At 39.6% G+C, this 12375-nt stretch overlaps 1 protein-coding gene across 2 annotated transcripts in view; it reads left to right on the top strand.

The window, feature by feature from the left end:
• Positions 1-12107, top strand: part of iqgap2 (IQ motif containing GTPase activating protein 2) — a 38786-nt gene extending 26679 nt beyond the window's left edge. For both annotated transcript variants that reach the window (XM_026186083.2, XM_080309152.1), the window contains 23 exons: positions 775-865; positions 1193-1360; positions 1489-1631; positions 1784-1954; positions 2272-2355; positions 2531-2602; positions 2691-2760; positions 3070-3278; positions 3444-3596; positions 3991-4154; positions 4296-4520; positions 4857-4997; positions 5479-5563; positions 5749-5981; positions 6513-6645; positions 7449-7551; positions 7633-7774; positions 8886-8973; positions 9120-9332; positions 9413-9573; positions 9681-9824; positions 11159-11267; positions 11494-12107. In XM_026186083.2, the coding sequence (XP_026041868.2) occupies positions 775-865; positions 1193-1360; positions 1489-1631; positions 1784-1954; positions 2272-2355; positions 2531-2602; positions 2691-2760; positions 3070-3278; positions 3444-3596; positions 3991-4154; positions 4296-4520; positions 4857-4997; positions 5479-5563; positions 5749-5981; positions 6513-6645; positions 7449-7551; positions 7633-7774; positions 8886-8973; positions 9120-9332; positions 9413-9573; positions 9681-9824; positions 11159-11267; positions 11494-11607 (3216 nt within the window). In that variant the 3' untranslated portion in view covers positions 11608-12107. The remainder of the gene's footprint in view (positions 1-774; positions 866-1192; positions 1361-1488; positions 1632-1783; positions 1955-2271; positions 2356-2530; positions 2603-2690; positions 2761-3069; positions 3279-3443; positions 3597-3990; positions 4155-4295; positions 4521-4856; positions 4998-5478; positions 5564-5748; positions 5982-6512; positions 6646-7448; positions 7552-7632; positions 7775-8885; positions 8974-9119; positions 9333-9412; positions 9574-9680; positions 9825-11158; positions 11268-11493) is intronic.
• Positions 12108-12375: the final 268 nt, after the last annotated feature.

The raw sequence follows: 12375 nt of genomic DNA, 5'->3' as shown, positions 1-12375 counted from the left end.
TTAGAAGCTGGTTTTCAGACAACATAAAATGTGTAGCAATTACATCATGAATGCAATAAAGGAAGTGAAATGTGTGCTTGAAGATGGTCATTTAGTAAAGTGTTTTCCCAGGACAGTGTTTTTCTTTCTTCCTGTCTTGCCTCCATGCTGTGCTGCTTTTGAAGGACTGCTATGTTCTTCTGGCTTGCGCTATCACATCACATCACGCATGTAATATCTCTTATGACACCCTCAATATATGAGGAGTGCGTGAAACGCACAAGTAATGTCTTTACTTTCAGACTGCTTCAGTGTTTTGTAAACAGCGACTTCCTTCCTGATGGTCTTGTGGTCGATGATGCACCCCTTGATGTTGTCTAAAATTAGCTTGAGAACAAACATAAGGATCAAGCTGAATAAACATGCTGTGTTTGTTCTGACTTTTGAGCCCATTATAGACTGAGGTCATTGCTTTAAGTGGTGGGCTAGGATATGGTTGCAGGTCATCTTTTGTCAACTTTTCCTTATTTGTCTCGACTGGTTCCTGGCACTGGTTCTCTATAATGCGATCATTATCTCTATTAAATATCTCCACAATCCCAGTTTGACTTTGGAAAATATTTCAGGTACAGTAAATGTACACAAACTTAAAACTTTCCACATTATTTTGGTTCTGGGTGCTTTAAATATTTTAGAAACGATGAACAAGCTACTAATAACGCCTTGTTTGAGTGAGTTTGAGTTTTGTCTTCTGAAATGAAGAGGAATGATCTTTGTTCTTTTTCCTGATCGTAGAGCTCCGGTGATGAATCTGCAGTGCTGTGGCTGGACCAAATCCAAGAGGCCATACTGACAGCCAACCAGGATGAAAAGGAGGCTCTCGCATGTATGTTCTCGTAAAGCCTGATTAATTCTTCAAATTGATCTGCGATTTGTTTCCATGAATAACTGTCACATAATGCCTTATAGATGCTCTTATCCAGTGTTTCTTGTTGCTATAGCGAGGCGGACGTAGAAATGAACTATTGAAAAAAAAAAAAACAATAAAAAATGTCAATGTAATTCATTTGATGTCTAATTCATTTAAATTTATTTTCCTGTACACTACTCAGTGTGTTCACATTGTACTTTTACTGTATACTGTTGTTTTATTTGACCCAATAGCGTTGTGAAGCTGACACCAGTGGTTTTTCTTTTTGCTTTGCATTGCTAGTGTCTGGAGCAGTAGCTCATATTAACAAGACAGTGAATGAGGGGGACTCCCAGAATACACTGGAGGCTTTGCAGGCTCCCAGTGTAGGGCTGAGAGCAGTTCTTCCTGAATGTGCTGACACGTACCAAGATGACCTTTCACAGAAACAAAGAGACGGTGCTGCCAAAGGTAACAGGATTTACATCTGTGGGACAGCAAGTGTGCTTTCTGTTCAAGAAACTCCAGTGAGAAGTTGAGAATTTGTGTCAGATTTACACCAACAGACTTTTTAAAAAGCACTTTCTGCTTTCCTCCAGGCAGCACTGATGGTGTGTGGGTAAAACACTGCATCAAGGACAAATATGACTATTTCTATAACCTGGAAACTGAACAGGGCACCTGGGAGGAGCCTGAAGGGTTTGAACAGAACAGCGGACATCTCAGTAAAGAAGAAATCCAGGTGCTACCCCTTGATTATAAAGCTTTAACATTTCCCATTGATTGGGCTGATTTCATTTTTACTTTAACAGTAGTGAGATTTGTTTATACTTGGATTGCATCTAAACAAACAATTTTCATGCTGCTGTGGGGTATTTTTGGTTTTTCCCTCAGAATGTGGTGACCTGTGTGACTGCTGAGTATAACAGGGAACAGCTATGGCTGGCCAATGAGTGCTTTGTGACCAAGCTGCAGGCAAGAGTCAGAGGTTACCTGGTCAGGAAGAAGCACGTCCAGAGAATGGAGTATCTGCATCAGCAAGAACCACATGTCATAAAACTGCAGGTAGCTTATAGAACCTCTATAAAGTGTACTTAGTAATTAGTCAAATATTCCTCATTGATTCTGGATGTCTAGGGCTTATCCAAGCACAAACAAATCATAAGCAAAGGTAGCTATATACTTACATTAAATTACAACCACTGTACTGACTGCATATTTTTGTTTGCATCTTCTTAGAAGACAAACCAACAATGACAACAATGTCTTTAGAAAACTGATGTCTAAACTTCATGACTAAGCTTCATAAACTGATTTGTGGTGAAGCTGATGCCGAACTTGTTGCTTGTACATGTTTGTCTCAGTTTTTCCTTTTTTTGCAGGCTTGTTGGAAAGGTTACAAACAGAGGAAAGTGTATAAAGAGAGGATGAATTTGCTTCAGAAAAATGTTGCTTCCATTGTCAAGGTGATGAATTATTTTTGTTATGAATGACAGACTGAAACAGGAGAATATTAATTGGGATTTTTAACACTTATTAACACTAATTGACCTGTGAATAACATTAGCAACATAGCTGCTGCATCAAACGCCTGGTATATATTTTTTTATAACTGTTTAATAAATACTTTATTTTATTTAGATCCAGTCTTTTGTAAAGATGTGGAAAGCAAAACGTGAATACAATCAGAGGCAACAGTTCTTCAAAGATCATGTAAGTAATACTTCATTGCCATTACTCAGGTGCAGGATTTGGGTTTGTTTTCATGCTTCCTAAAACTCTGATTCATTTTTGTGTTTAGGAAAAAGAAATTGTGAAAATCCAAGCTTTTTTGAAGGCCAACAAAGCCAGAGAGGACTACAGGACGCTAAGTGAGTCATAAAGAATTTAGATCTGCGTTTGAATATGAAATTATGGTCTTGATGCATGTTTCGCCAGTTTTAGAGGATTGCAACTTACAGCGAGTCACAAATTTTTGAACAACCACATTATTTGCAATTTTCTTCCCCCAATTTTTCCTCACAGTCAAGCCAAAAATATTGTTCAGTTCTGATGATAATATATATAATATGAAAAACACAGCTGACAAGCACAGACAGTAATATAAATGCAGAACATGATGAAGGATAAACTTGCAAATTGCATTTGTTGCTGACTTTATTTTTTACACCAACTCTCAGCTGGAGCCAAGGATCCTCCTCTGTCAGTGGTGCGTAAATTTGTCCACTTGTTGGAGCAGAGCCCTCTGGATCTACAGGAAGAGCAGGAAGTGACACGGCTTCGGGAGGAAGTAGTCACAAAGATTCGCTCCAATCAACAGATGGAGAAAGACTTGAACCTAATGGATATAAAGATTGGACTGCTAGTGAAGAACAGGATCACTCTGCAGGTTGCCGTCACCTCTAATTAATACGTGACAGGAAAACGGAAAGTTAATAAAAATGGGTTGAAATCATTTATAGTTTGAGTAAAATGTTGTTGACACTAAAATCTGAAGAAGTTTCTTTATCTATTATCCAGCCAAACTCCTATTTAACTTTGTTTCTTTGAAAAGGATGTTGTGTCCCATAATAAGAAAATGAAGAGCAAGAAAAATAAGGCGAGTAAAGATGACCCGACGGCAGGAGACAGACTCGGTATTAAGGGCCTGAGTAAAGGCAAAAGACGGAAACTCGAGGCCTACCAACATCTCTTTTATCTACTACAGGTATGAAAAATGTGTCTGATTTCTTTTCCACTCGCCCAGTTCTTGATATAAAACCAGTCATGGCATTTCAACTGAAAAGACTCAAAATACTGCTGGTCCCAAAGTTATTTGGAAGATATTTGTAGATAATTCGCAGATGCAACTTGTATAATTCATCCCCCGTGGGTTTTTTTTTTTTTTTTTTTTTTTTTTTGGGGGGGGGGTATAGTGGGGGAATAGTGTCCAATTTCCACTACATTTGGTTCTAAACTCAATAGACAGTAAAGGACAACTTCAGTGTCACCAAACCATTGGAAAAGAAGCATTACTCTGCCTCATCAACTTTAAATGAACTCATTCAGTTTCACTTCTAGTCGCCTAACGCTGTGCTTGCTTTCTCTTCCATTATCTTTAGACCAATCCATCCTACCTGGCTAAGCTGATCTTCCAGATGCCCCAAAACAAGTCCACCAAGTTTATGGACACTGTGATCTTCACACTCTACAACTATGCCTCAAACCAGAGAGAGGAATACCTGCTGCTCAAACTCTTCAAGACTGCTCTAGAAGAGGAAATCAAGTGAGTATTGTGGCTCCATATAATGCTATACCATGAGAGTTCACTGTAGCTAGTTTACACTTATTTTACTCAATTATAACCTACTACTAACGGTAAATGAGTGCCTATAAAGTCCTTTACTATCTTCTCTGCGTGTCTCAGTTCTAAGGTGGACCAGATCCAGGACATAGTGACAGGCAATCCAACAGTTATCAAGATGGTGGTGAGCTTCAACAGAGGTGCACGTGGTCACAACACCCTCAGACAGCTGTTGGCTCCAGTCATTAAAGACATCATTGAGGACAAGAGCTTAGGCCTCAACACAAACCCTGTTGAGGTCTACAAAGCCTGGGTCAACCAGCTGGAAAGTGCTACTGGAGAGGCCAGGTAAGGAGACTGCCATCATACTTAGTTACCCCTGGCTTTTTGCACTTAAATATTTCAGGTATCAAATAAATTTTATTATGAGACAAAAGTAAGTAGAGTAAAAACAAATAACTTTGTTTCTCAGCTGTTTATTTAGTTCATGTGATAATTTTTTAAGTTTATTTTTTTTATTTTGTGTTTTTCTCATCTTGAAATTTCAGCTTTCTGAAGAAATTTTTTAAATGGCTTGTTATCCTAATTGAATTTTGAATTAGCCGGACGTATCCAGCATTTAAAATTCAGGTCAAAAAGCATAAAGCAGTGAACTTTACACATGCATCTTCTGCTGCCCCTTAGCAAGCTGCCTTACGAAGTGACTCCTGAGCAGGCCATGTCACATGAGGAAGTACGCAACAGGCTGCAGGCTTCCAGTCAGACACTGCGTTCGGCCACAGATAAGGTCCTGAACTCCATTGTGTCCTCACTGGATAATCTCCCGTAAGTCTTAGGAGCTGTCAAAGCCCAATTTCCTTTGTCTGCTCTGTGACTTTTCCTGGTTAAGTTCCCTGTATTGTATTGAACTGTTTAAAAGTTTTCTTTCATGCCATGATTTTTATTTGTAGTGTATTTTCTGGTCTCTTAAGTGTTTGTTGTTCAGTTTTGCTATGATGCAAGCGCTCATCTGGCCAGTTGTTTGTGCTTTGTGTGACACGAGTCCTACCATAGTAACCCAGTTTTGTGCCTCATCGATCTTCACAGTCTAGAGTGTATAGACCACTAGATGGAGCTGTTATGCAATTTAAAATCTTAAACATTAAGGTACATACTGAAGACACTGAAAGCCATCAATACTTGCAGTCATTAATGCAGATATTGATGCATCAGATGCATTCCTTATCATGAGCTTGTTTTTGCCATGTAGTATGTGAGTGCATGTTTGTGCTTCATGTCCCATCAATGCTTTGTGTTTTGCATGTAGTTATGGCATGAGATACATAGCTAAAGTTCTGAAGAACAGCCTCCATGAAAAGTTTCCAGATGCCTCAGAGGATGAGCTGTTGAAGGTATCAAATGTCTAAATATATACATATATATGGTGTGTGTGTGTGTGTGTTTGTGTGTGTGTGTGTGTGTGTGTTTGTGTGTTTGTTTGTTTGATTTCCATAGTCATGCATGGTCTTCTCTATAGGTCTTATTATTGTGATCCTGCTGAGGTAAGAGAAAATAATACTTTTTTAAAAAATGTCAGATTGTAGGTAACCTGCTGTATTACCGCTACATGAACCCAGCCATTGTGGCCCCAGATGGCTTTGACATCATTGACCTGTCAGCAGGAGGGCAGCTCCACCAAGACCAGCGGCGTAATCTGGGATCAGTGGCAAAGATGCTCCAGCATGCTGCTGCCAAGAATCTGTTTGAGGGCGAGAATGCACACATGACGCCCATGAACAACTACATATCACAGACATATGAGAAGTTTAGGTAAGGAGCGGAATACACGGCACAAATCTGTACTCTGATTTGTCTATGGAGATAATTTAGTTTTGGTCAATGTAGATCACTGATAATACGGTAAGCTTTTCATCCAAAACGACATGATAAAAGTGTGATGGAGGAAGAACCAGTTTCTTTCCGATAACAAAGAATGGTAAACCCTGGAGATGAACGTGTTTGGCCGCGTTAAGCTGACATGGTGGAAGTAGAGGGAATCCTGGCAGCAGAAGCCAGCCCGCTGTGCCGTGTCAGCAGTTCGGACATGCGTGTCTACAAAATCAACCAAATTCCAGACTGACTAGAGCAAACTAAATGGGAGAGGCTGGGCGGCTATGTGCTGTTATCTGCCTCACTTTGTGTTTGACTCATCATTTCTGAAAATCGCGATAAATCTCAGTCCATTTACTGGAAAAGGTCAATATGAACTGCTAACCTTGCTGAGGAAAACAATACAGAGCACTTCACAGGAAGTTCATGTTCATGCTCTGGAAGAACTAATAACAGCTGATTTCTGTCCAGGTTATTTTTCCAGTCGGCGTGTGATGTCCCTGAACCAGAGGAGAAGTTTAATATTGACGAATACTCGGATATGGTGAACTTAAGCAAACCCATCATCTACATATCAATAGAGGAGATCATCAATACACACTCGGTAAACCCAAGCAAAATGATAAAGATTCTTCCTGCTACTCCTGAGGATATAATTAAACTTTACATGATTCATACTTAAATGACTTGCCCTGTCTCTCCATGCCCCTGTCTTGCATGCTTGTACATGCTACAAACTGTTATTGGAAACACATTCTTACTGTTGCTGCTACTAGAAAATATATTATTGAGATTACATTGATATTAGATCTAGCAGGGGTTTATATTTTGCTCCAAGCTCAAAGTTTAGTTTTTAGAATATGTTATATGTACGTTATGTCCCCTTATCATCATCACCACTTGACATCCTGTTTCTTTCGTTATGTTTCCAGAACACTTCCTTTCAAAGGGGTTAGTATTGAGGATGTCAGTAGGTTCTGGCCAGCTGTGTCTTTTTGCCATCTGTTATAAATGGAAATGACTTTCCTGTTGAATTTGACAGATGTTCCCTAAAGTTTTGTTTCGTACACTGAGGTAGTTCAAATATATGAAGAAAAGCAAAATCCCAGCTGAAAAGGGGATGTGATTTTTACCTACAAATAAATGTACTGTTGCATATGTAGGACTGAGCTGGATGTTGGAAACCAAACAGTCACAGTTTCATACTTGTGGTATGTATTAAGGCGCTGACTGTAATAAAATTTAGTAAGAGGACGTTTAAGAGCTGTTTGCTATATCCTGCTTCTGCTCTCCGTTTACTGGAAAATCTATCAAGCTTCATCTCAAAATGTTTAATATGTTCAATGACTAATTTTATGTGAACATTTTAAACTTTCGATGTGACTAATCAAATGTGTGTTTGTGCAGCTGCTTTTGGAACATCTGGACGCCATCTCTCCAGAACGCAATGACTTGCTGCATGAGCTGCTACAGGACCTCGGAGACGTCCCTGATGTAGAGGCATTGCTCGGTACGCTCAAGTAAACCTGTATTTTGATTAATCACAAGTTAGTCACAGGTTGACTGAAATCTGTACTGCTTTTTTTCCCAGGTGAAGGAGCTGTTGACCCAAATGATCAAAATAGGGAGAGTGCTCTGAGTCAGCTGGCGAAGACCGAGATCTCCCTCACTCTAACCAGCAAGTTTGAGCTGCTGGAAGGAGATGACAGAGACTTAAAGACCCTCAGTACAAAGTAAGGTTGTCACTGGAGGATGCTGAGACACACTCCTGTGTGTCCAGTAAGACTTTAATCCTTAGGCTTTAGGTGTTTAGCCCTGTAATTGGTATTTAAAGCAAAACTTTGATGCTGAATTACACTCCTTCAGAAATCTTCTACATAGTTTGGTATTGCCTATATGATGCACTGCACTTAACCCTTCTTGACACATTGTGCGTTTCTTTGTGGCTATCTTTCAGTTGCATGTCTTTCCTGCTCTTCTATCATATCCTGTTCCAAAGGAAGGAGTTTCGTGGTCTGGCTTATCTTGCCTCTAACGCATTGTTGGTTTTGTCTTTATTCTCGGACACAGTTCACAGCTAGTGCAACAAATGGTAGTCCAGACATTTAAAATAAACATTGCAAATGTGTCTGAATTTTTGTTTTTTTTTAAAAAGTTGAACATACCCTGCTATCAATGCTGTGAAAGTCTGTTATAAGACTCAAGCTCCTTGGGATAATATACAGTATATAATTTTTTAATTTAAATTTTTTTTTTTTTTTGAAGGCGATTAACATTCTGTCCTGTATTGAGCGTTCATCTTACATAACAGTCCTTATAGAGCCAAAAGTAATCACATTTTTCTCTGCGCTTGGCATCAGTTCAGTTGTGTTTTATTCATTTAGCACCAAATTTCAACAACAGCCACTTCAATGTGCCTGCAGAGTCGGAGAAAACCCCCAATAATCAGACGGCCATAAATAACCAAGAACTTGGTGACAGTGGGAAGGAAAAACTCCCTTTTAACATCAGCGAGGGGCCGCCATCTGCTAATGGAGAAGAGACAAAAGTCATGCTGTGGAGGGGAGCCAAGGTTTAATAATAACTAGTGATTAAATGCAGAATGGTGTATGAACACACAGGGTGTGAAAAGCCCCCCAACTTAATGATACATTTTTAAAGTGTTAGCATGCTAGTTAGCGCAGTAGGTGTGAGTAAAATGTGGGTGTGTGCTCTGGTTACTTCTGTACTTGGTGGTAACGGATGTTACACTAATTAACATAAGCACATATTTGTGACTTTGGTGAGGTGAAATAAAACAAAAGCTAATGTGTCACATCTGATCTTTGTGTGTGTGTACATCAGGACAAAAAAGCTGATTGTGGATGTGATTCGGATCCAACATGGAGAGACTTTACCTGAAATTCTTGAGACTCCAGCCACTGCAGCACAGGTGATCTACATTTCTCAGCTTGTTTTTCCTCTATATATACCTGCCAGCTACTTTCATTCATCAAAGGAGCATATTCATTTGATTTTTTTTTCTTTGCCTCTCAGTCTAATTAATTATGTTACTTCGTATGCGACTTATTCCTTAAGGAGTCAGAGCATACTAGGATTGTTGAGCGCAGGGCAGTCCAGGATGCTCAGACACCAGAGGGTCTGAAGAGCAGCCCAGCGCTTTTGGAGGACAGCCAGTTACCGCTCGAGCAGAAGAAGAGGAAGATTATCAGGAACCTTCGTAACCTGGAGCAGGCTGGCCTTGCTACTGCAAGTAACAAATACCAGGACCTCATCAACGAAATATCAAAGGTTCATAAGCAGCTCTTTTTCCCAGCTAAAGATGCAGACCCACATTCTGTATTTGTGAAGCTAAAATGTGTATTTGACAGGACATCCGATACCAAAGGCGCTACAGACAGAGGAGGAAGGCCGAGCTCGTGAAGCTCCAGCAAACTCTGACTGCCCTTAACTCAAAAACTGCCTTCTACCAGGAACAGATGAACTACTATGATGCCTACATCAAGACTTGCCTGGATAACCTAAACAGGAAGTGAGTTGTATCCTAATTTATAACAAACCTCATTAGGGTAAAGATGGATGATTTTAGCTTGTGATTCAATGGTAACACATGTCCCTTGGTGTGTTTGTATGGTCCAGGAATTCACGCAGATCTATAAAACTGGACGGGAAAGGGGAAGATAAGGGCAGTAAGAAGTGGAAGCCCCAGTCTCTGAAGTACACTGCAGCAAAACTGCACGAGAAGGGAGTCATCCTGGAGATAGAGGGACTTCAGACCAACCAGTGAGTTCAGTTCTTCACCTGTTCTGTCGAAAAGGGCTTGGTACTAACATCCTTCTTACATATCATTACATGTCATTTTACATTGCAGAAGCTGTTAAACACATTTAGTGTTTTTATTTAAACGATTTATATTTGTTTAAATTGTTATTTGTATCGCCTCTGTCAGTGCGCCCCAGGGCGGCTGTGGCTACACTGTAGCTTGCCATCACCAGTGTGTGAATGGGTGGATGATTGTGTATAGTGTAAAGCGCTTTGGGGTCCTTAGGACCAAGTAAAGCGCTATACAAATACAGACCATTTACCATTTATATTTATCATTTGTTCAGTCACATCTTGGTTATTTGTCTGTTAACCGTACCTTACAGTAAACTTGGCTGTAAGGTACAAAAGTTACGGTTTCCCAACACCAGACGCTTTTTGGTGCTTGATTTCATGTTATTTGTCGTTATACAAGCAGAGCTGTAACTACACTACAGTATAAAGAAGGAAAAGGCAAATATAATATAATGAGATGATTATAAAATAGCAGCATAATAGTGTTTTACAGTACTGGTATTCTATTATTGGCAAAGTGCTGGTTGATGGTGTTTTCTGATCCAGTCACTGTGTATGACACCTCGGTGTATAGCTCTATGTCTAATAGAGTGCATTTGATAAAGTGCTTAAGAGCCAGAGAGACGATAGTTTAACAGATTTACAGTCCGGGGAAGGAAAAACAAATGTTAAAGTGCAAGCCCTGAGACACCGGTACTGTTTCCCCCCCTGTGAAATGATCAAACAGACTATTGTGAGTGGGGTCATAGGTGATGTTATCCAGATGCTATATTTTAAATAGATGTGATGGCAGGAAGCTGGGTACCAGCAGTGTGCTCACTTGCTTTTACTGCCAGCTGCAGCGCCCTTTGGTCAGCAACAGTGCAGGTACCGTACCACACTGCTGCAGAGGTGGAAGTTGTCAAAATGTTTGCCTTTTTCAGCCTCAGAAAGTGGAGGCTTTATTCGGTCTTCTTTATCAGAGAGCTGGTGTCAGGTCCTCAGCGATAACGGCAAGAAACGCTTGTTACCTGCTCAACCTCGGTGTCATTGATGAGAACGAGGTTGTCTACATTTTGTTGGACTTCATGTAATCAACTATCAGTTTTTTGATCTTTTTTACATTAGTGGTCAAGAGCACAATGTAAGCAAATGGATCTCTTGTCTGTGGGCCGTCTCTCATTGTTATGGAGTCAGTCAAACGTCTGTTTAGAGCTTCTCCAACATTTCAGCTATAATTTCAAACGGACTCTCATCCTCTCACACATCTGGTGTCCACTTTTGTTTTTCTTATCTCTCAGGTTCAAAAATGTCATGTTCGACATTTCACCCACTGAGGAAGTTGGAGACTTTGAGGTGAAAGCCAAGTTTATGGGGGTCGAGATGGAAAAAGTCCAGCTTCATTTCCAGGTAAACATTTCCCTTCAGAAAACTCACTCGTCAACACTTAATCCTGGTGACAAATGGTTGAATTTCCCTTTCTTCTCTATGGACTACTGGCAGGAATAGTCATGGAAATAAGCCAGCACAGCATGAGTCTGACTTAAGAAAGAACTTAGTGATGTGTTTTATTATGATATCATTTGTAGCGTATTTGTAGCACCAGCGCATTAACAAGTCAGTTTGATGTTGGCAGGATCTCCTTCAGCTGCAGTACGAAGGTGTGGCGGTCATGAAGATGTTCGACAAAGCCAAAGTGAATGTCAATTTACTCATCTTCCTCCTGAACAAGAAGTTCTACGGAAAATAAAGGAGAGAAAAAACAGAGTTGGGAGAAACCTGGTCGTGCCTTTGGACTGTACTGAGTTTGTTGAACAGCACAAAAACGTCACGCGGTGCCGTGATTTGTTTCTTCTGCCTATAATTTGATGGATCGCACCAAAATGAAACTTTATCGTTCACTTTGTGTCCTATATTTTTTTTTTCTTTCCCACGTGGTGATTGTAAATGTAATATATTTTGAAGAATTCAATTGTGATGTTCATGTTTCTTGTTCAAAAGAGAGAAGTTTGATGGAAATGTCAGACGAACCAGTACGGTCTTATTTCAGAAACTGGAGCGGCGCAGCCTGCATGGCTGTATGAAATAATGTAGTGCCTTTTTAATGAAAGAATTTAAAGACACATGTTTTTAATTAATAAACATTTGAACATTTTAAAAGCTATATGTGATGTATTTTTATAAGTGTTGTTGCTATATAATTGATGTCTAATGCTTAAACAATATTCATAATAAATTGCACATCCCAAACCTTTTCTCCTTCTTCTTATCGTTATTATTACTATTATTATTATTATTATTATTATTATTATTATTATTATTATTATTATTATTATTATTATTATTGGTAGTAGTTGTTTTGGTGCTTTTGTCATGCATTCATATTCAGTGATGTGCTTTTCCCTTTGGTCTGGCAACCTTTGACCCTGTTGGAAAAACCTACTTGGGCTTTCGTTTGGCTTGAAGATCCACGCCGCTGTGACATTACTCATGGTTTTTGTTAAATGATAGGAAATGT

This window comes from Astatotilapia calliptera, chromosome 12, assembly GCF_964374335.1.
Source record: "Astatotilapia calliptera chromosome 12, fAstCal68.1, whole genome shotgun sequence".
Lineage (NCBI taxonomy): Eukaryota > Metazoa > Chordata > Actinopteri > Cichliformes > Cichlidae > Astatotilapia > Astatotilapia calliptera.
Note: the sequence above shows the minus strand (reverse complement) of the source record. Positions and strands in the feature narration are given on the sequence as shown.